This window comes from Eleutherodactylus coqui, chromosome 1 (assembly GCF_035609145.1).
Source record: "Eleutherodactylus coqui strain aEleCoq1 chromosome 1, aEleCoq1.hap1, whole genome shotgun sequence".
NCBI classification, from domain to species: Eukaryota; Metazoa; Chordata; class Amphibia; order Anura; family Eleutherodactylidae; genus Eleutherodactylus; species Eleutherodactylus coqui.
Window position 1 is genome coordinate 181,933,688 of NC_089837.1, and position 24,446 is coordinate 181,958,133.

Here is a 24,446-nt window from a genome sequence, read left to right on the forward strand (position 1 = left end):
GGGTCATTCAAGTTGTCTTTGTTTTGTAATTTCACACCTGAGCATCCATATGAGCCCTGGTTACAGGGGAAAACATCCCCCTATTGTAACAGCAGTCATTACCAGAGCTTATCTGGGTCTGCTAGAACCTTGCAGCTCTGCTGTGGCAGGGTGCACCCTGTGGTCACATCATTGCGGGTCAAATAATGGAAGTTACACTTTCGCTTTCTCTCTTCACTACATAGCGACCATATGTAGCCTATAAAAAATAAGACAGAAGTGGTTAAAAATGCTTCTTCCTTCCCCTTCAGGTTCTTAGCTGTTACCAACAGCCGAGGACCTGACCTGCTCCTCCTAGATTGCAGGAACAGGAGCTTTAATCCCGTGTCGGGGAATTATTGTGTTTGGTCCTTCGGCCAGTTACAGTCTGAATTTAATTTACCTTAAACTCATTTTTATAATGTAAATTAAATTAGCTTACAGCTCCAACATGCTTATCAAGCTGAAATGGTATCATTAGAATTATGAATAGTCTTGTTTGTCCCTGCTGAGGGAATAGATAATATTAACTCTACATTGGGGACATTTCAGTGATATATAGTTACTAAGCACATGGAAAATACTCTGATCAATCTGAGCAAGAAATGGGAGGGAGATATTGTTCCTATAGAGCCTGCACAATGGGATGACATTATACAGCTCATTCCCAAGGGAGACACATTGCTTTTCACATATATATGATTAACAGATTGTATAGAACCCCAACATTTCTTTAGAATATTAGGCTGAGGGACTCTCCTTTTTGTCTAAGTGCAAAATGCAAACCCCAGGTTTGATACATATGATGGGGCATTGCCAAAAGCTTGAGAGGTATTGGGGAAACACCGCCACAGAAGACCCCACTAGTCTGCATGCTTGGCTAAGTGGATGATCTTCCATGAGGAAGTAATACAACTAGCTGTTGCTAGAATGGTATGTTGGGCAAGAAAATTGATTGCACCATTCTGGCTCAGTGAAAACACTCCAATACAAAAGAATTTTGTCCATAAAGTGTCTACAAATAAAAGTAATACTGTTCATATATTTGAGAAGGCATGGTTGAAGTGACTAAAAGCATCTGGGCTTGTACCTGCCCATTAGATTCAAGATGGACTATTTCTTAGTTGATACGTTGGCAATCCAAATTCTATCTATGGTTACTGTAAATAATTCACAATGGTCTGAAGGAAATATTTGTCTAGGTATTCCAATAAAGAATACGTTGTTTGGATGTCACAAAATTGTAGTATACAACAAGGATGTGGTTCTTGAGGGTGTATTGCACAAAGTCTATTGAAACATGCTCTGTTGACGAGACCTTGACTCCCCAACTGGGGAACCCATAGATTGAGAGGTCATTATGAACCCTCTATATTTTATGTACAGATATCAGACTAAGAACTTTAGTCATTTGTTTTGCTGAAACTTTATTGTACAATTAATGCCAATAGTCTTTTAATGTGGGGTGGGGGGGGGGGGTGAAGCAGTAGAATAAAGAAAGGGGAGGATTAGGCTGGGGGAGGTTTGCTATGGTAAAAGTTTATTTTGAAAGTCAATAAAAACAATTAAAAAAGGGTAATCAATATAGCTTCACAGGTAACACTTTGTGTTGTGTTACCCATCAAACAAACTTCCTTGCTGTTTTCCATATACACATATCATATAAAGATTATCTGGACAAGTTTTCATTTTTGCTTAGAATTTCTATATCCCTGTTACATTATACAACAACGCTGTATACTGGCTTACACTAGTTATACTCCAGCATACTTGGTTGGTGTTATTTTTATTACTTTATATGTTGATTGTATTGATGCTGCTGATCCATCCACAACTAAACTTAATAGAGTTATTTTGCAGCTGGATAGCCATTCATAAGTATAATCTGACAAATATAGAACTATGAAACAGTTTTTTACTGAGCTCTGCAATAACAACGTTGTTGACTGAATGTACAGTAACGTTCCATAAAGACAGAATGAACTATAGATCACTAGGGTAAGAGCACAATGTTCTGTACAGAACATAAAACACCACAAACTCTCAAACCAAAGGCTTGTGTACCATTTAAGTGCCTTCCAAGTGGAATGAAGAAAACATTGCAATAGCTTCACAAATAATTAACAACTTTAGAAACAGGAAACAGTCAATTATATGCCATAAATTTAGCAAGAAAGATTTCCTGGAAAGGTTTCTGTGGTGGTGACAAAACATGAGATAGTTTATGTTTGCTATAAAACAAATGAGGAGATTATATCTTCAAAACAGTTAAATACATAAATACCAATTCACTACGAGTTTTGTGCAGATATGTCCACAATATTCAACCGGCCTTGACACATATAGCATGTTGTGACACTCAACTATTTTGTGACCTTTATTGTCACATTAGTAACATAACATAATATGTAAGACTGAAAAAAGACATATGTCCATCTAGTTCAACCTATTACACCCCACCCCCAATGTGGATCCAGAGGAAGGCAAAAAACCCCAATAAGGTAGAAACCAATTTTCTTCTCCTTGTGTTCTCTCTTGTATCTGAGGAGCGGGGGGAGAGAGTGAGAGAGATCTCCCCCCCCCCCGTTCCTCCCCGCTCTCCCCAACCCCCGCCGGCACCGGAATCTTTAGAGACGAGCGGGCAGGTACTCGCATAAGGCACTACTCGCTTGAGTAGTTTGCCTTAGCGAGTACGCTCGCTCATCTCTAGTTGTTACCTTTATGAGATACGTGGGTTTTGGCTTCCCAGTTTATAGTTAAAGTCCTGCATAATAATTACCTCAATGTGATTTGCTGCTTCATCTATTTGCTTCAATAATAGATTTTCAGTAGCTTCTATTATATTTAGTGGTCTCTAAAAAACCCCTATGAGGATTTTAAGGTTGGTTTTCCCTCCATGTATTTCCACCCATAGAGACTCCAAATGTCCATCTCTCTCCCATATATCTTCCCATAATGTAGGCTTTAACTAGGATTTTGCATAAAGACAAAGCCCTCCTCTTTCTGGTTTTTACTGTCTCTTCTGAACAGACTATAACCCTGTAAGTTCATCACCCAGTCACAGCTTTCATCCAACAAGGTCTCCGTTATTCCCGCTATGTCGTAGTTTTCTTCAGACATTATTACTTCTAGTTCGTCTACTTTATTGGTCCGACTTCTAGCATTAGTCGCTACACAGTTTAGAAGGTTTTAGTTATTTTTTAATTTAAGTGTATTCCTATTAACTGTTCTGCCAGTTCTATCTGTACTAACCCCTCCACTGCTCCTCTCCCATCTCATTACTTAGTCCCAGATCACTGTCTATACTATTTTCCTCTCTAGCTCTCTAGTTGCTCTCCTCCCAGTCCCTAGCTTAAACACTCCTCCAATCTTCTAGCCATCTTCTCTCCCAGAACTGCTGCACCTTCCTAATTGAGGCTCAGCCCATGCCTACATTAGAGCTGGTAGCCAACAGCAAAATTGCCCCAATTCTCCAGGAACTCAAACTTGGAGCCACTTGTTTATGTTCCTAATCTCCCTCTGACTTTCTGGTTTGGCCTGTGATATAGATATTATTTCAGAAAAAACTACTTTGGAGGTCCTTGCCCTAAGCTTACTTCCTTGTTCTTGGAAATTGTTTTTAAGGACCTATTCAATAGATAAGGTGGTAAATGCTGTGCTTCACAGCATATAATCTTCTATGTTCCAGTGGGAAGTGGGAAAAGTGGATATATCACTAACTGCTGTGGGCATAGAGTAGTGATTCAGAAGTGGTGTGATATTTCCTATTCAGGTACTGACCCATAGAACATATTCTATTCTCATCTGATGGTTTACTTCAGCATTTCATCCAGATGCAGCAATAAGGGATCTTCTTTAAGACACAAGTCTAACACTAAAAGATTAAAAAGCAATGTGATTACCCACAAGAGCTACTCTAGATTTTCTAGAGACATTCCGATACTGGGAGGTTGCCAGGTGCTTCCATGGTGCCACAGAATACAAATTTTAGCATATAATGAGAAACTAGTCAGGGGTATGCATATATATATTTAATGGGTAATAATGAGGTTTTTAACCATATATCCTTTTTCAGAATAGACTATTTCTGTAACTATGCAGCTAATCTTACAGTACTACAAGACTTTCTCATACCCAGACAATAAGTATCAAATGTAAATTGCTAATCAAAGCAAAGAGATACTTCATTCCATCATTACAGAATAATGTAATGACTCCTATAGCCTCTGCATTAGCAGACAATGTGTGAATTTTCTGCACATAAATTCCTATCTGATTCCATGTTGAATTCTATATAGTACAATTATATCTCTAGGATAATAGAATGATTTAAGTTAAAAAAAAAGTGAGGAGCTCACAGGATGCATGTATGTGTTGGATGATCTCAATTCCATTTTAGCATGCATAAAGGAAGATCTGTCACATGCTCTGATCAACTGGTGTGTACCTTTACAGGCACATCCCTGCTGATTTCCTAAGTGATTTTATTTCTCTAGTGTTTTCTTTCCTAACTCCCAAAGACATTCACAACAACCAGCACACACACCTGTCTCCAGGTGATGATGTTCTTAGTAAAGTTAATTGGAAAAAGCACCACACAGAGGAGACAGTGAGAGAATATAAGTGTTACAGCACTCTAACCCCCGAGCGCCTGGTGGGGTGCCCTGAACTTACCGCACCCCATTGTCCCTGCCTGCTTGCCTCGACCTGGCTAACCCCAGCCGGACAACTGGACGGCGGTCCCTACCCTGGCTAGGGACCTGGCGACTGTGCTAGATGAACCTAAGTAACGGGGGACAGAGTACCGACAAGGAAAGGCAGATGGAGTGACCAAACGGAAAATGCTGAGCACAAGACAAGCTGGAAAAGGAGCTGTCGAGCAAACTAGGGAACTAACGGAGCGAACTGCAGACAGGACTAACTAGCAGCTGACAGAACCAATAACTGGCAGTGAGCTCAGGTCACTGCCAGCCTTAAGACTACAAGACTCCGCCCAGGGGCGGAGAGTGGGAGGAGCCAACTCCCCCACTCACGGTACAAGAGAGACGGAGGAGTGCGGGCGGCACCCTACGGGCGGACACGCCCACACCGCTGCACACCGGCCGCCCCATGTCGCCGGGGAAGCCCTGACGTCAGAGCTCCAGGACGCCGGAGCCGACGCCGGTGCAGCGCGCGCTGACTGTGGGACGCCGCGCCGCCCTGCACGGTAACAATAAGAGCTTCTACACAGACGCACCTGATTAGACACTGCAGATAGTAACACTGTGTGTGTTCTGCTCTTCAGTCATTTACTATTCACCTATTAGATGCCTGATCAGTTGAATACAAGGAGTCACATGACATATTTGGTGAGTCATATAACTGACGTCCATTACTATGGACACACTAGTCCATGAACTATACTAATCTACTATTAAAATAAGGGTCATTGCCCTGGTATAAGAAAGGGATGTGAGCAGAATTCTAAATAAATGCACCTTAGAAAATTGTATAATTAATTTCCTATTCTGTAACTAAGTAAATAAAAACTGTAAATACATTGAAAAATGGACAACTCCTTTAAGAAACTCAGTGTTTATTAAACTCATGAGAGACTCAATTATATTTCCACTTTTATCTTTTGCTGTATTTTTTTGTTTTAACTTGCCTCAGACAGATCTGTTTTGCAAAATCCTCAAAGGTCATCCGTGCGGAGGATCCGCAAATCAAGCCACCCATAGGGATATATGGGCTTCCACAAATTAAATAAAGCATGCGGATTTGATTGGCAAACCTTTTGGTCCGGAAAAAATATCGCACCATGCTCTATTTCAGTGCAAATCTCGCAAGAATGGCTTCCATTGAAGTCAATTGAAGATGTCTGATCCGCGGTCCATCCGCAATTGAATTGGACAGGCCGCGGATTCCACGGGAAAGCAAGAGTTAAGAAACAAATGTATTGTGCATGCCCTCCGGCATGTCCCCGGCACTTTTGCATACAGACCCAGACAGGTACACAGAAGACCTGGACAGGTAACCGCAGTGTCATCGGCCGCAGGCAGGGTCGGATTCCTCTGTGGGCTCCTGCATATGGAATCCAATCCACCTGTGGACATAAGACCTTAAAGGGGTTGTACCGCGCCGAAACGGGTTTTTTTTCTTTTCAATAGCCCCCCCGTTCGGCGCGAGACAACCCCGATGCAGGGGTTAAAAATAAAAACCGGACAGTGCTTACCTGAATCCCCGCGCTCCGGTGACTTCTTACTTACCTGGTGAAGATGGCCGCCGGGATCTTCTCCCTCGGTGGACCGCAGCTCTTCTGTGCGGTCCATTGCCGATTCCAGCCTCCTGATTGGCTGGAATCGGCACGTGACGGGGCGAAGCTACGAGGAGCCGCTCTCCGGCACGAGCGGCCCCATTGAGAAAAGCAGAAGACCGGACTGCGCAAGCGCGTCTAATCTGGAGATTAGACGCTGAAAATTAGACGGCACCATGGAGACGAGGACGCTAGCAACGGAACAGGTAAGTGAATAACTTCTAATAACTTCTGTATGGCTCATAATTAATGCACAATGTACATTACAAAGTGCATTAATATGGCCATACAGAAGTGCATAGACCCACTTGCTTTCGCGGGACAACCCCTTTAAGATGGATATGAAACCAAGGAAAATGTATGTTTCTATTGTGATATAACATAACGCCTCAAATGATGTTAATGCATATCAAGGAAATGCTAAACATGTGTAATGGTAGTACATAAAATAATTGATTTTCAAATTTTTGGCTTCCTTTCTTGGCAAAGGCACTATTTACCCAATAATATAGGTCCTCTTGGTCAATAAAGATGCTGCAGAATCAGAAGGGAATGCGATTGAAGCAACCTATTAGCTGATTGCAGATGTTGTTTTTGAAAATCCAGTAAGACTTGCCAGCAACGACACTGGGACTGTAAATATCCTGGAAACCAGTTGCTCCCATAGCTAATTATAGGAAAGCACTGTTCAAGATGATTGTGCAATTCAAATTCTGACACAAGATAAATAACATTTGGAGGATTGCAGCTTTAAGCTGTGAATTCTACACAGCTCTACTTATTAGCCATATAGGTTCCTATTGAGTATTTTCAGAGTTGTATTAAGCTACAATGAGCCACATACAGTACAAAGTGATTTATCATTTATATCAACCAGAAAAATGTTGCAGAAAAGGTTGCTTCGGTCATTTTCCTCTTCTGTCCTTGTAACACATTTTTATACAGTAGTATCAATGTTTTCTTTTAATACTTATAAGTCCACATTCACAATCAATTTGCCATCTTACATCATGTTGCTTTCTAGAACAATTGATAGTAAATTAGTAAATATCAGATAGGAGTTCCAAGTAATAAAGAGATGGTAAATAGATGTCCCTTTGATCTCAATTGGGTGACATCCATTTCTCAAACAAGAATAGATTGAAAAATGTGATGGTAATCCATGTCTTTCATCACTGAATCTATCACTCACATCTATTGCTTCCATCCTCCTGTGTCAAAAATAAGATGGAAAGAAAGAAAAGTTGCATGGTGCTGTCACATCCATTTCTGAACAGGGTTGAATAGAGCTCCAAGAATCAACGGTTTCAAAAAGTCATAATTTACCCAACCCTTTCCAATCCACTGTCTGACCTCTGAAGACATTATGATTTAAGGCTGCACAGCTCTAATGTTGGAAGACATCCATCAGGGTTCTCTTACTGTATATTGCCAGCCTCTCTGCTGTCGGAGCCTATCCAACGTGTCACCTCATGCAGTACAGGTTTTAGCCAGCATATAGCGCGTTGTATAATGGCAGAAAGAGAGTAAGCCGCCTAGGAAAACCAGAATACAAATTGGATTGGAAAGGGTTAATACGTCAATAATTAGTCTTCTTCTCTGTTTTTCCATAGCAATTTCTTGTTCTCAAATGTAATATATATGATCTTAATACCTTATATTTCAAGGGCGATCCAGGTATACCTGGAGATCAAGGTCCCAGAGGGAAGACAGGTTCCACAGGTGAAAAGGGAGATATGGGACCTGCTGGACCACATGGGGCACCTGGAGACAGAGGTTACCCCGGTCAGCCAGGCAAAGATGGCCATCCTGGACCACCTGGACTACCAGGAATATTGGTTAGTATAGAATAAGCATATTTAAATTATATGATCAAAAGTTTTTATTTGTGCACAAGAGTTTCATAAGTTACCAAGCTGCTGACCACAAATAAGAAGCATGCATTTTCACTTAAGAGCTTTAATTTTGACGTGCACTTTACCTGTCTTCTAGTATCCAGTAAAATTCCATGCCACATGTTATTGAATATTATTATATTGCTGTAAAATATTATTTTAATGATTGGGACAAGGACTTCTGCCGTATTATAGATCTGTCTTGCATCGATCAGTAATATAATGACCATAGAAATCTACAGGCTTATAATGTGCCTCTCTAGTCCTCTGGTTCATAAGTGAACTTTGAATATTCATGCATTGACCAATACAGTATTTTAAAATTCTAGAATAAATGCATATAGGCACCCTACCTAATTGACAATATTTGATTGAATTGTTAATTAGTATTAACTAGAGATGAGCGAGCATACTCGTCCGAGCTTGATACTCGTTCGAGTATTAGGGTGTTCGAGATGCTCGTTACTCGAGACGAGTACCACACGATGTTCGAGTCACTTTCATTTTCTTCCCTGAGTAATTTGCGCGCTTTTCTGGCCAATAGAAAGACAGGGGAGGCATTACAACTTCCCCCTGCGACGTTCAAGCCCTATACCACCCTCCTGCAGTGAGTGGCTGGCGAGATTAGGTGTCACCCGAGTATTAAAATCTGCCCGCCCGCAGCTCGCCACAGATGCATTCTGACATAGTTCAGGGAAAGTGCTGTTGATGCCGGAGCTGCTATAGGGAGAGCGTTAGGAGTGATTTTAGGCTTCAAGAACCCCAACGGTCCTTCTTAGGCCATAGAAATCGCAGATCGCACCTATGTGCGATCTGCGATTCCTGTTCTCTTCTCTATATGTGCTCAATGGGGCCGGCGGCAGCAGCGCCGACCCCATTGAGAACATATAGAAGACAAATCATTCTTCTCTGCCACAGCTGTAACAGCTGTGGCAGAGAAGAACGATGTTTGCCCATTGAATTCAATGGAGCTGGCAATACAGCAGGTTCCACTGAAAGCAATGGGCTGCCGGCGATCGCGGGATGAATTGTCGGGAAGGGCTTAAATATATAAGCCCTTCCCTGCAATTCATCCAGAAATGTGTTGCAATAAAAATATATACCGTATATACCGGCGTATAAGGCGACGGGGCGTATAAGACGACCCCCCAACTGTCACCTTATACGCCGGGAATACAGCGGAGCAAAGAATAAAAATCATTACTCACCTCCCCCGGCGTTCTGCGGCGCTGCTGCAGGATGTCGCTCCCTCCTGGTCCCTGGCAGAGCATTGCTTTCTGGACGCAGGGCTTGAAATCCCCGCCTCCAGAAAGCTACTGTGATTAGCTAACACACGCCGTCAGCCAATCACAGCCATTCAATGACAACTGTGATTGGCTGAAGGCACGTGTGTTTTCTGGAGGCGGGGATTTCAAGCCCTGCGTCCAGAAAGCAATGCTCTGCCAGGGACCAGGAGGGAGCGACAGCCTGCAGCAGCGCCGCAGAACGCCGGGGGAGGTGAGTAATGATTTTTATTCTTTGCTCCGCTGTATTCCCGGCGTATAAGGTGACAGTTGGGGGGTCGTCTTATACGGCCCGTCGCCTTATACGCCGGTATATACGGTATATATTTTTATTTTTACACATTTCTGGATGAATTGCAGGGAAGGGCTTATATATTTAAGCCCTTCCCGACAATTCATCCCGCGCACGCCGGCAGCCCATTGCTTTCAGTGGAACCTGCTGTATTGCCGGCTCCATTGAATTCAATGGGCTAACATCGTTCTTCTCTGCCACAGCTGTTACAGCTGTGGCAGAGGAGAACGATCTTTATGCTGACAGTGCGGGGGGGGGGGGGCCCACTCTTGCCGCTATTGTGGCTTAATACTGGGACCTGTGAACTTGAGATGCAGCCCAACATGTAGCCCCTCGCCTGCCCTATCCGTTGCTGTGTCGTTCCCATCACTTTCTTGAATTGCCCAGATTTTCACAAATGAAAACCTTAGCGAGCATCGGCGATATACAAAAATGCTCAGGTCGCCCATTGACTTCAATGGGGTTCGTTACTCGAAACGAACCCTCGAGCATCGCGAAAATTTCGTCCCGAGTAACGAGCACCCGAGCATTTTGGTGCTCGCTCATCTCTAGTATTAACCAAGCATTCAAACACAACAATAACAACATGTCTGATGACTGTATAAGAAAATTCCATACAGGTGAGTTTCACGAACCATTCACATACATGTGATGCTGCTATCATGTAACATTAATATAAACTTGCGTCAAAGAAAAGCTTCACTTTTGTCCAACATATTTCTAAAATTCCACAGATTTATTTGCATAAAATATTAATTATCCTCATAGATACCTCAAAAGGTAGCTATGGAACTCGCAGCAAAGCCTGTGCTCCTGGAACTTGCTGCCAGGGTGGTGCCAGCAAGCCTCTCTGCCTTGTCCATATGCATATATAAATAGGGCAAGGGGAATAAAGTGAATTTCTGCCTCTAGCTGCAACAGTGAAATACCTTACCCACTGAGTCAGCCTGTAAATGGAATATACAGGTTGCTAAAGCCAATCACAGACCTAAGCAGTTGACTGCTGATGTCTGTGATTGGCTGTTGAGGCTTGTTATGTCTCATCAACATGCTGAGAAACGGCACATAAACAGAACACCTGCTTGGAGAATGGAGAGGCACTGTTGGAGGTGTAGGGACCCTGGACAAATGAGTATAGGCTATTTTATTTTATTGGTGCATGGGCTGTTGGGTTTATAAAAAAAAAACACTAAAAAATCCTCTTTAAGAAACTTTTAGTGTAGATTTTACCGTGCAACGTTTTTTCCAAAGGGAAGATTTTCTTTAAGGAAAAAGTTGGTACAGTAAATACACATAGATTAGTTACAACTGTTGACCATAACGCTCTTTCTTGAATCATATTTTTTAATAGATTTTTGGGTGACTTAACAGAAGAATTGGTAGGAAAAATTTGTTGGTCTTCTGGTGGCACAGAGATGTGTAAAAGGGTTGATATTCCTGGTGGTGTCTGCAACCTGACAAATGATTTAGCTTTACTGGATAACTGATTAAAACAATAGAAACTGCAGATCAATGTCTCCAGATGTGAAACAATACACTTGGGACGAAGGAATCCTTTGTTTGAGCATTTTATAGGTACTTCTGTATTATGGTACTGTTACATGTGACAACTGTTGGGCATTTAAGTGATTGACAGCCGCCCCAACAATTATTGCTCCTGTGTAATTTCAGCTGCCCGTCTCCAACAAGTGAGCAATTCTTACTCAGTTGCTCTGTCAAGTCCCATGTTTCCACATGACATCTGTAGTCACTCCTTTAGGTGATTATTCACATGACTATTGCCCCTTGTAGATGTACCCTTAGCCAACACTTCAGAAGAGAAGGATCTAGGATTTCTAATTTTGGGCAGCTTCAAAATAATTCCTCATTGTGGGCAGGGAGCAAGGAAAGGAAGTAGGATATGTGACTACATATGTACAGGTATAACCAGTAGAGAAAGGGAAATTGCAATCCCGATGTATATGTAGTAAGCGGGAGTTAGAGGATCAGCTTGTATTCAAGGTGGCCATGTACTCTGACTCCAATCTGGCAATGCTACAAATGAAATTAATGGTAAATGATGGTGGATGTAGTTTGTGACACCAGTCTGCAGCAGACTGGAGTGAAGGCCAGATTGGTTGTATACACTCCCACTCGGCTCTACTACAAAAAGAAAGATTATGGCGGTTGGGGTCCCTGTCCCTGGAGGATGATGTAGTGCAGCTTAGTGCAGGTGTTCCTAGTAGGAACAAGCTTCAGGAGATGAGATAATGGTGAAACATGTTTCTCCAGCCATGGCAGTAATTTAGGGCAGCAAGAGCAGGAGGAGGAAGAAGAGGAAGAATGGAGGGGGATAATATAGGTCTAGAGACGGGGCAGAGAGCTACATAACATTCCGTCCATGCACCACTAACCCCAGTAATTCTTCATGTATCCTCTGGCTGGTCCAAACATCCATTTAGGATTGACCCCAAGGAATGTGGGCCATCAACCTTAGGTACTTTGAGGCAAATGAGTGCTTTTATGCTGCTATGCATGCAGAAGGACTGTTGCGTAGCTCACATCAAAACTTTAGATAATTACTGGGTGGCCACCCTCCTTGATTCCCACTACAAGGCCAAAATGACAAATCTCATTCTGGCAGTGGAGTGGGACCTCAAAGTGTAGCAGTATTAGGACAGGCTGTTAAGCACCTTGAGCACAGCATTTCCCTATTGCTGCGGTGATGCATCTACAATGGATTGCAGCTCTGCGGTTCATGGACAGATGATCAGGAAGTCGATGTAGCAGCACCACTATTGGTGGCAGGGAAAGTGTATCAGAAGTGTGGCATAGTTTTTTCATCCCATCACAGCCTACAGCAACAGCACAGCCTAACACTCGAAGTCTCAGGCAGCACTTATCCATGATGATCCAAGAGTATGTCAGCTCGCAGACATGGCATTGGCCCCCTTGATGCCTGGGTGATTAAGGTGGGCAAGTGACGAAAGCTCACATAACATGCTTTAGAGGTGCTTGCCTGCTCCACTGACAATGTGCTATCAGAAAGGGTGTTTATCACAGCTGGGCTTGTAATCAATGACAGATGTATCTGCCTGTCAGAGAAAATGTGGATAAGGTGTCCATAGCCTTTAGGTATGTGTGGGATAAACATATATCTGTTACGGCACTCTGACCCCCGAGCACCAGGTGGGGTGCCCTGAACTTCCCGCACCCCACTGTCCCTGCCTACTTGCCTCGGCCCTGGCTAATCCCAGGCGGACAACTGGACGGCGGTCCCTGCGCTGGCTAGGGACCTGGCGACTGACAAGAGAAACTAACTGATGGGGGGACAGAGTGCCGACAGAGAGGCAGATGGAAAAGATCAACAGAACAAACAAGCTACAGGCAGGCTGAAGGAAATTGACTGGCAAACTAGGGCTAGCTGAGAGTAGCTGCAGACAGACTAGCTAGTAGCTAGAAGGGACAAAAGGTTTCGATAAAGACTTATGGAACCCCCTGCGAACCCTCTTTTTGGGATTTCCAGAGGACCGTCACACCTTCTGTCCCACCCTGCACGGCTCAGATACAGACAGACTCTTCCCACTACGCAACTGCATACGAGACCCCACCACTTCTAGATTCTTTTGCACTTCCTTTCGTACCCCCCGCAGCACATCGGTGGCGATATCAGCAGCAGGACAGGCAGACGGGGTAGGAAGGGAAGTCAGACAACAGGGACTGAGCGCGGTATCAACTGAGCAGAGAGGAAGGGGAGCAAGATGGCTATGGCAGGATGGTCCCCACTGGGTCAGCTCCCCAGTGGCCCAATCGAATTGGCGGTTGTGCAACGCCAGCCATGGCATCCCTAGTACCATGTCTACCGACATTTTCTCCATCACCAGGAATGATAGATCTTCCGAGTGGCGACCCCCCACCGTGAACTGTAACACTGGGGTCCTCCATTGTACCAAGCCCGAAGCAAGAGGGGTAGCATCAATGTTAACAAAACAAATTGGCGTCTTCAGCGCCACAAACTCAGCCATCAGGGGCCCAACGAAACGCATGCTTATCAGGTTAGTGGCTGCTCTGGAATCAATAAACGCCTGCCCTGGGTGGGAGAAGTCCCGGAATCTAACCTGGCAGGGTACCAGAAGTCTAGGATGTACCTGTAGTCCTAGGCGATCCTCCCTGCAATCGCCTAGGATTTGGAGTCTTTCTGACGATTCAGACTGTGGGCGCTGAGGCCTCAGGGGGCAGGTTATCACCCGATGTCCAGCTTTCCCGCAGTAGAGGCAGAGATGATGCAATAAACGAATCCAGCGTCGCTCCTTGGGGTCCAGCGGGTCCATTTCCATAGGCTCGGGAACAGAGACTGGTACGGAAGAGGAGGGAACAGGACAAACGACCTCGCTGACTCTACGGACCTGTCTATCTTGCTTCCCAGCCCTGAGCCTCCTATCTGCCTTCACCGCTAGCTCCATAGCCTCTTTTAAGGACCCGGGAACGGGATGGGAAATCAATAGTTCTTTAACCGCGTCCGAGAGGCCCTGCAGAAAAACGTCTTTCAGAGCGCTATCGTTCCATGCAGTATCACCCGCATAGCGTCTGAAATTGGAGCAATAATTCTCCACACAAAGTGACCCCTGATGCAACACCAACAGCCGAGAAACCACCAACCCCACTCGGTCCGGTTCATCGAAGATACCCCCGAGTTCCCGGAAAAAGGAGTCCACCGACTGCAGGCCGGGGGAACCCTCGGGAATGGAAAAAGCCCAGGTCTGGGCAGAACCCCGCAGCAGGGACATTATAAGCCCGACCCTCTGGGCCTCCGACCCGGAAGAACGGGGACGCATCCGAAAAAACAACCAACACGCCTATTGAAAAACAAAAAACTTGTTCCTCTCCCCAGAGAACACCTCGGGAAGAGGGCACTTGGGTTCGAGACTGGTTGAGGCTTCCCGCCCCTGCGACAATGCCCACTGCTCCTGGGCCACCATGCGAGCTGACAAATCCTGGACCACCGGCACCAGGGCTTGCAGCTGGTTTGTGAGGGAGCTGTTCTCCTCCATGGAAAAAAAACAGTTTAAATGGCCAGTTATTATGTTACGGCACTCTGACCCCCGAGCGCCAGGTGGGGTGCCCTGAACTTCCCACACCCCACTGTCCCTGCCTACTTGCCTCGGCCCTGGCTAATCCCAGGCAGACAACTGGACGGCGGTCCCTGCGCTGGCTAGGGACCTGGCGACTGACAAGAGAAACTAACTGATGGGGGGACAGAGTGCCGACAGAGAGGCAGATGGAAAAGACCAACAAACAAGCTACAGGCAGGCTGAAGGAAACTGACTGGCAAACTAGGGCTAGCTGAGAGTAGCTGCAGACAGACTAGCTAGTAGCAGACAGAACCAGAACAGACTGAGTAACAGGCACACTAGAAAGAGACTGACTAGCAACTAGTACTGACTGACTGAAACAGGCAGAACTGACTAGTGGCTAACAGAACCAATAACTGGCAGTGAGCTCAGATCACTGCCAGCCTTATAAACAAAAGACTCCGCCCCGGGGCGGAGAGTGGGAGCAGCCAGCTCCCCCACTACTGCACAAGAGAGGTGGAGGAGTGCGGGCGGCGCCCTATGGATGGACACGCCCACACCGCCGCACACCAGCCGCTCCACGTCACCGGTGTAGCCCCGACGTCAGGGCTCCAGGACACCGGAGCCGACGCCGGGGTGGCGCGCGCTAACCGCGAGACCCTGCGCTGCCCTGCATGGTAACAATATCTATCCTAAGAGACAAAGTAAAAGGAAATATTATAAGAGCAGACTAAAAGGACTTTGTCGTATTTTTCTGTTGCTAATCTTCTATGTTTTTAGATGTTACCTGTAATGAACCTTCTAGTATTGGGTTGCTATGGTAATCTGTCTTGAATTCATATAACATATGTACAGTAAGTACAGAAGGATGATTACATTGCACCAAGCATTGTATTTATTGAAATGACATGTGCTGTGCGGTGATGATTTTTACCCATAGCAAACAAGAAAGTAGTGTTTGTTAGAGTTAATATTCTTCACTGAAGTTAAAATAAATATATCATCATAATTAATCCTATTGAGCAGGCTTATAAAAAGAAGAAGGAGCAGAGCAAATCTATATACCGATGTTTAGTTTGAAAATTGTTTTTGTTTTGTTTTTCTCCTCCCCCATTCTAAGTATGGGAGTAAAATTGATCGATTCTTGACAAGTCTAAGAGGGATCAGCCAAGGGGGACCTGCGAGTACATGAGATAAATGTAGGAAAAATTGTGGTTATAGGCGCAAACCCATTTAACTCAAAGAGGAGCGAGACGTGTTTTTGAGCTTGGCTCATGTTTTTATTGAAAATTATTCCAGCATATACACGCTTTTTGGGGCCATTGCGCCCCTTCCTCAGTATTTTAGCTGGGGACACACAGCAGTGGTGTGTTCTGATTGCAGAGAAGAGGAGCACTCAGCAGGCTTGGCTTCGCAATTGAGAAATTCTGGAATATTAACTAAATTGGCCTTAAGTGTGCAATACTTTTAGTAAGTTGTTAACAAAAGACCTTCTTTCACTTGGGGCACAAATAACACTTTTTCCTATATATCTTGACCAAGGCAGAATGGCTCCTTGGCACATAGTTACTGTATAAGGCCTAGTTTACAGGAGCGTAATCTCATTGTGTTTTATGCATGCAATATACGCGTGCATAATATGCAGTGAATGGAGTCAATGAAAGTACATTGATTTTCATTGATTCATTCACACTTAGGAATATTCATTGTGTATAATACGTGTGTGAAAAAGAACGCAACATGTTTTATTTTAGAGCGGATTCAGATGAGCGTGCTTTTGTCCCCTTATACAGCTGTGATAATCACAGCCATATTATGGGACAAAACCAAACCACTGATCTCTATGGGATTTCAATGGTTTCATTTTCACCACTCTTTTCCCGCCTCTATTCTCAAACTCCTGCGCTCAGGGGCAGAATTTGAACTGCTAGTGAAGGGGGAGGGATTCTCCTGCTTCAGGCGCAACTACATTTTGTGCCTGTAAGTGTAGTTGCGCCTACGGCAGTGTTAATAAGCCCTTACTATGTATTGCACGCATTACAGCCCTTTCATTCGCTATGGGTTCGTAATAAACACCTGTATATACACAATTACATGGCGTATATGCGGTGTTTATACACGATGTTGCTAAGCGACAGAGCAGGAAATTAAAAAGAAATGAAACAAGGAAGACTGTGCATGACAACGTGCATGAGAAACGCTGCCATGCACAGTCAACAATCACTGCCATGCGTGGCGATATTCCGGCTTACACAGCGGTATAAAATAATAAAATGGACTGAAGCTTTAATGGTATTAATCGATGTGGTTATACATGCAGCGTTTTACGACACGCTCTTGTAATCCGGCCGGTATTGAAGAACAGCTTTAATAAAAGTTTTAGTTGCTTTAATAACATGGACTGAAGCCTAAATGGCATTAATTAATGTGGTTTTGTGTCTACTCCTTATCTTTGCCTTTTAAAGGGCTCAGTCACATGGGCGCATGAGCACCCGTACACCTGCGCCGATGCGCCTGTGTGACTGACAGTTAGAAGACGGACGTACCTGAAGACGGCCGTCTCTCTCCAGCGCTGATGAAAGAACACATGACCGCCAATGAAGCCGGTCACATGTTCTTCCTCCCGGCGCTGCAGAGAGAGACGTCCGTTTTCAGGTATGGCCGTCTGCTGGCTGCAGTAACACGGGCGCTGATGCGCCCGTTTGACTGAGCCCTAAGTGATAAGAAACCTTATGAGCTATCGGGACATATATTAACATTTAATGCTGACATCTGTTAATCCCGTGACACCAACATTCATTTTCAGTTTGTGGTCGTTTTTTTATCCTCACACATCAAGAGCCAGAACCTTTTTTATTTTTCCATCAACATAAAGTATATGAGAACTTGTTTTTTTCAGGATGAGTTGTATTTTCCAACGGCACCATTTAATGTTCTGCATAATCTATTAAGAAACTTTTAAACAAATTTTATATGGGGGGAATGGAAAAAAACAGCAGTTCCGTCATTGCAATGAAAAAAACAATAGCAATCTAGATGTAGACTTGATATAGTGGCATCTTTTAAAGATAACACCGTGCCATCTCAGATACAAGGATATATTGTACTTATGCTGGTCTTTTGTTTCAGTTATGCAAATAACTACAATAACTTTCTCCGCAGACAGAGAATATTTCATTTGAAGAGATGAAAAAATATGTTCGACAAGAAGTTTTACGAATATTTGAAGGTAAGAAAGAGCACATGTAAGCAATGAATATCTATTTCCAGCTACCTATCATTACATCCTTTATTCATGCAGTTTCTGTATTCTGCTATTAGCTGGGCTACTTGTCACAATAGTCCTGAGTTATTATATACAGTACTGTGTTAGTCTTATTCTGTGAGGGGTTTTATCAATTGTTGCATAAAATAAGGCTGAATTTTCATATCCTTTGAATTACTAAGAAGCTATTTAATGCTATACACAGGCAGCATATCAGCTTCTATGCCTTGTGCCTTTTATTTTAGGGCATTCAGGGATCCCTTCTATATCCTTTCTGAATGTATAGCAATGTGAATTATTTCTACATTAAAATTAATTAAATATGGATTTGAAAAATTCTCAGGTCAAAGTCATGTCTTTTATGCTTGAGGAGTCTAATGTGATAGCTTCAATAATAGCATATGATTAAATGCCCTTCTTCAGCAGTGAGAATACATATATATAATATATATATATATATTATATAAAAACTGTGGGTTATTAGTGGCACACGCATTTTGAACATGCTGGAAGACTTGGCCGTTGAACTTAAAGAGACTCTGTCATCTACTTTTAGCCCTATAAGCCAAGCATATGGACTGAAAGTAGGTGACCCGCTGAGTCCCTGGATGTAAGTTTTATACTTACCTTCTCCATTGTTCCTCTGACATCAGCACTGGAAGACACTGCTGGAGTACATTCATCAGCGCTGCTAAGTAGTTTGCCCATTATGAAATTAGAAGGGATGGACTACTTAGCATTGAGTGGTGGCTTCTACCTATAGTTAGCTTTACCTATAGTCATGCAGTATGTAAAAGTGCAAATAACACATCTTGAGGTAAAAATTGCTTGCACCAAATAACAAACTTGCTCCTTATGATCAATTCAGTTTTTATCATTACTAATTATAATTTACACATAAAACACTTTAAGTTATTCCACTTTTCTTGTGCTTATTCTGTTTTGCCAAAACGTAAAGCAAAATACCCAACCCTAGGGGATTCTGAATGTAGACAAGAGATAAGGGTATAGCTTGGACACAAAAGGTGTAGGTTAAAACTAAGGTTTAAAATTTTTTGGAGGGATGCAGAAGAGGTAGGGTTTGGTATAGTCATATAATATGTCAATGCCAAATAAATCCTACTCAATTTGAACCGTCTACAATCCAAACTATTGTCCTTCATTTGGTCTAAAAAAAAAAACAGGCTTATATAACAGTCTACCCTATAAGCGCCCCAGAGCGAGGGAGGCTTGGGGGTTCCTAATATCACACAATATTATCACGCATCCCAACTACCACAATGAAACTCCATTTTCTCATGATAAACCTCATTGGATATTGATTGAGACATAGGTAGTCTCTGCTCAATCACTTGAAGATGTCTTTTGGCACAGATCAAAACATAAAAAAACAATCATGAATCCTACCTTTTCTTCCTCCCTGGCCCTCTCAGACTTTCTAAAAGATATAACCTGATATCTAGACACCTCCCCATTTCCAGTATATTTGGTAATCCTGCCTTCCCCTCAGGTATGAACAAAACTGAGTTTGAATGGTGGATAGCTAGGGACCTCACCAGAATAGTTGATTTTGTGGATAGACTTGGTTTTAGACAATTTGAGTTTTACCGGGCTGTCCTCTCCATCCCAAGCTCGGAGATATTTCATCTCCAACAAATTAAGCATTATGTCTTAGTTCTTACTAAAAATAGACAAAGTATCACTGAGTTAACTATTTTCGAAAGTTTATGCAACACAAATAATAGGGGTCCTGAAACAATTGCCAAATTGTACACCCACTTTACAACACCCATGGATAAACTCCCATATATGCAGAGGTGGGAAGAGGAGTTTGGCTAAGAAATTATGGCAATTTCTGACTGGCATAAAACAGCCATCTCTACCGCAAAACTCTCTATTAATGTAGCTATTACAGAGGCAGGCTATATATTTGTAATGCGCTGGTACTTGGTTCCAAGAATAGCTAGTATGTTCCTGGGACGTCAGGGTTATCTTTCAGAGGATGTGGAGGTGAGGGTTCCTTCCTACACATTTGGTGGAATTGCTCAAGGCTTCGTAGATTCTGGATCTACAGAGCAATCATTAGCTCATCCACCTTGCAATCATAACGAGATGACTCAGGTCATTTCCTCATAGTCTATATTGCAAAAATAAGACCTGCAAAAATCAGTGATTTGTGTTTGCTCTAGTGGTCAGTATGAAGATTTTATTCATGTAGATAATAAAGCAAAACTAATACAAAACAGCACCAAAACATGTTTATATTAAAACCTGATTTCAATATGTAAATTTCTAATTAAACACTTGCTTTAATACATAAGGCTGTCTGTCCATGGGCTTTGCGAAGTCCTGCGGCAGATCTCCACCACGGGAGCTGCCGCCCAGGAGCAGGAGCCACCGCCAAATCTCCGCCGGTCAGCCCTATCTGATAGATAGGCTGACCACGGAGAATCGGGGCAATTCGCAGCATGCTGTGGAACGCTATGGAAAGCTTCAGCCGGCCCCAGCCTGCGTGATTCGCCGGCGATTAACCGCCGGCGAATTCACGGTCGTGGACTGGGGGCCTTATACTGTCACCAGTATTCATTGTAAGCAACAGCTACTGTACAGTATTGAATTAAATTTGTTCAGACTTTTATTGAGTGTCTTCAGTAAAGTTTACAATTTATGTCGCTTTGTTCATTTTCCAGACTAACATGTATGTCTATAAAACAGATAAGTTTAAAGAATTGGCCAAGATGTGATATAGAATGTGGTGTTTTTTTTGAATGATGTAAAACTTTAGAAAAATTCATACTTATCTATACAGCAGAGAATTAAACTAAAACTTGGTGGGTGTGACTCAGGTACCCAAGGAGCGATAAAGTGGTTGATTTCTGATTCCTAATGAAGGATGTTGGTTAAGCACTCCACCAACTACCTTTAACACTCAGTGACATTGCTTAAAATTTCATATTTGGTGATTTCACAGCACACTAACAATGACATCACTGGTCACTGGCCTAATAAAATTTAGCAGCTAAAACCTAATATTTCTGGTTGTCTGTGTGTGGTGTAGATGATGAAGGAGTTAATATTGCTATCAATGAGTGGTCCCTGTATATAGTGCTCTAAAAAGTATTTGCCCCTTTCCCAACTTCTTCTTTTGTCCCAATTGAATGTTTCAGATCATCAAATGGATTGTAAGACAAAGATAACTAAAGTAAACCCCAAAAGACATTTTTAAATGCAGATTTCATTTATTGAAGGAAAAATGGTGTTCAGTAGAGATGAGCGAGCATGCTCGTCCGAGCTTGATGCTCGGTTGAGCATTAGCATACTCGAAACTACTTGTTACTCGAGCGAGCACCAGGCGGTGCTCTAATGCTTGATAGAGAGAGAGAATGCTCGACACCCAGCAGGTCCATTGAAAAATGCTGGAGTTTCCCATTGACATCAATGGGGTTCGTTACTTGAACAGAGCTCTCGAGCATTACAAAAAGCGCGGCTCGAATAACTAACATCCGAGCAGTTTGGTGCTCGCTCATCTCTAGTGTTTAGCTCTATCCGGTTCTTCATGAGAAAGTGATTGCCCCCTCAGCTATTAAATCAACGAATTAATTAAATTCAATTGACAATTCAGTTCAATTTCAGTAGCCACACCAAGGCAAGAACCTGTCTAGCAATATGAGACAGGCTAGAATATCTCTGTAAGCAATGCATGGTGCCATGCTCTAAAGAGATTCAAATAAAGATGGAAAATAAAGTAATTGAAATGTAACAGTCTTGAAAGGGTTAGAAAGCCATTGCTAAGGCTCTGGGACTCTAGTTAACCACAGTAAGAACCATTATCCACAAATGGAGAAAGATTGGAACAGTGTTGAAGCTTGGCAGGAGTGGCCAACCTACCAAAATTTCACCAAGAGTGCATTAACAACTCATTTAGAAGATCATAAAAGAACCCAGACAGACATCTAAAGATCTGCGGGCCTTACTTGTGCCATTAAAATCAAATTTTTATTGATGCCACAATAAAAAATCACAATGAAATAATTGCTTTCATGGGAGAGTTGCAAGGCACAACTACTGCAGACCAAGAAGTACACAAAGGCTTGTGTTGCATTTGCCATAAAACATCTAGATGCCCACAAGTCCGTTAGGATAATAATCTGTAGACTGATGGGTCAAAGGTGGAACTTGCTGGAAGACATAGATCCCATTACAGCTGGCATAAAGCAAGCACTACATTCTACAATAAGAACAATATGCCAACAGTCAAACATGGTGGTGGTAGTATGATTGTCCGGGGATGCTTTGCCTCAGCAAGACCTGAAAGACTTATAATTGATGGAACCATGAATTCTGCTCTCTATCAGTAAATCTTGAAGGAGAATGTCCACCCATGAGTTTATGACTGGAAGCTCAAGTGTAGTTTGCCTTCCTCTGGATTAACAAGAAGGGGGGGGTGGAAACAGGCTGAATATACTTCAGTCTAACATACTATGTTACTATATCCAGTAGCTAACACTACAGGGAGCTCAGTGCATAGGGATTTATACAGTTTTTATTTAACTCTTAGTCACTTCCCCCATCTGTGGGGGAAAGAATTTTAGCATTTAACTGGGTATTTTCTCCTGCACTCTCATTTTGTGGAAAATGTAGAAACCCCCACCCTAAAGGCAGCCCTTTAAGATTACATAAGTTTAACAATGTAATCTTTTTTGGCTTATTCTGTATAAAAATGCAAGAACTTTCTTTTAGTTATATTATATATCCCAGGGAACAAAGACTCACAGAGATAAGTGCACCAATTTCTAACCAGGCTGAGCCCAATGGAAAAACTTCAGCATAAGCCAGTAACCTAAAATTTATGCATGCAGTGAAGCATTACTATTTCCGTAATTTCGCCCAAATCACTGATATCTCCGATAATAAAAAGAGCATATTATGCCACGTACCAGTAAAAAGGAATACATTGAAATCCTGCTCATTTTGCTTTACATTTAATTGAGCAACCTGAGAAATTATTGGTTGATGTACGTTATAACCTATTTTTAAAAGCTAAAAGCACGTCTTCAGCTAAATACAATTTCTTGCATCATTGTGCAGATAATCATTTAATATCAAAACTGAGTTGTTGCCGTTCAAAACATCCATTCGTGTTGCCCTGCAGGATTTTATATTTCATATTTAAATAAAAATGAAGTGGAAATAATTTGTCTTTTGTACAACATGTTGTAGTCGTACAATCAATTACTGTGTGTGGTCAAAGTGTTGGGCTACAAAGAGTTTTAAAAGCTTCCAATTGCAGCTCATTTGTATAGTCTGTGAAACCCATAGCTTAGTACAACTAATTGACAACTCTGATAGCACATTAAAGAAATAACTCAATAATGCAGAGCCAAGTGCTAAACAGTTATCTCTAAAAGCATTTTAATAGCAGGTAATTACTGCTTCAGGCATTGATTTAATGAATGTTGCTCAAAACCAGTTTTGAGTAAATTAACGAAAATCAATTGCTCTCATACCTTACTGTAGTCAGCCAACAAAGACAATTTTAAAACGATGGCCTTGTAATGTCATTCTTGTCATATGTTTCGATAGAAGAGGTCTTTGAACTGCTCATGTGTTTCCTTTGGTAGTAGTCCCTGTCATGTCTCAGTCAGCACATAGTTAATTATTTGCCAGCACACCTTGTTTCTGTAGGTTCTGTCCAGACAAGCCAGGGTTAACAGCTTCTGTGCTTTCTAGTCTAGATTGATTACCCTGCTAGTGTCTGAGAGGTGTGCTGGTGATTGACATGTCTGTCTGCCAATCAGCTTCTCCTGCCTCCCTATAAGTTCCACCTCTTGCTGCTTGGGAGTTGCTAATTATTCTCCAGTGATCCATGAGCAGTCCTACTGCTCAGACCTGCTGAGCATCTGGCTCTGGTACTTTGTTCCATTCCCTGTGGGTTTGACTTCTGTCCTGCTCCAGTTGAGGTTACCTTGGCTCGATCCAGCTCTGCCTTTGTCCTGTGGTTTTCCTGTCATGTTGGTTTATTCCATCTGCCTAGCCTGTCAGTACTAGTAAGTTGTTCTCTGCATAGGTACGGCGGTTCCTTCCTGTCCTGCCACTAGGCAGCGTTGGGTCAGTGTTGGCGGCCTGGATCTGTCCACCTTTGGGGCTACCTCCAGGAAGGGACATTGGTGTTAGTGAGGGTCAGGGAGTCCCGTACCGTGCGTACCTGTGCACACTACTAGTGCTGTAACAGTCCCTTTGGTAGTAGTGCCAGGAGCGTTCATTAACCCCTTAACACCACAGGACATACAGTTGCATCCTAGATGGGCAGGGTTTATATTGAGCAGGATTGCGAGGCGATCCCACTC

At 42.9% G+C, this 24,446-nt stretch overlaps 1 protein-coding gene across 7 annotated transcripts in view; it reads left to right on the forward strand.

Annotated features, from left to right (window-relative positions):
- Positions 1–24,446, forward strand: part of COL19A1 (collagen type XIX alpha 1 chain) — an 859,492-nt gene that overhangs the window by 790,972 nt on the left and 44,074 nt on the right. For all 7 annotated transcript variants that reach the window (XM_066604267.1, XM_066604321.1, XM_066604301.1 and 4 more), the window contains 2 exons: positions 7,981–8,151; positions 17,997–18,063. In XM_066604267.1, the coding sequence (XP_066460364.1) occupies positions 7,981–8,151; positions 17,997–18,063 (238 nt within the window). The remainder of the gene's footprint in view (positions 1–7,980; positions 8,152–17,996; positions 18,064–24,446) is intronic.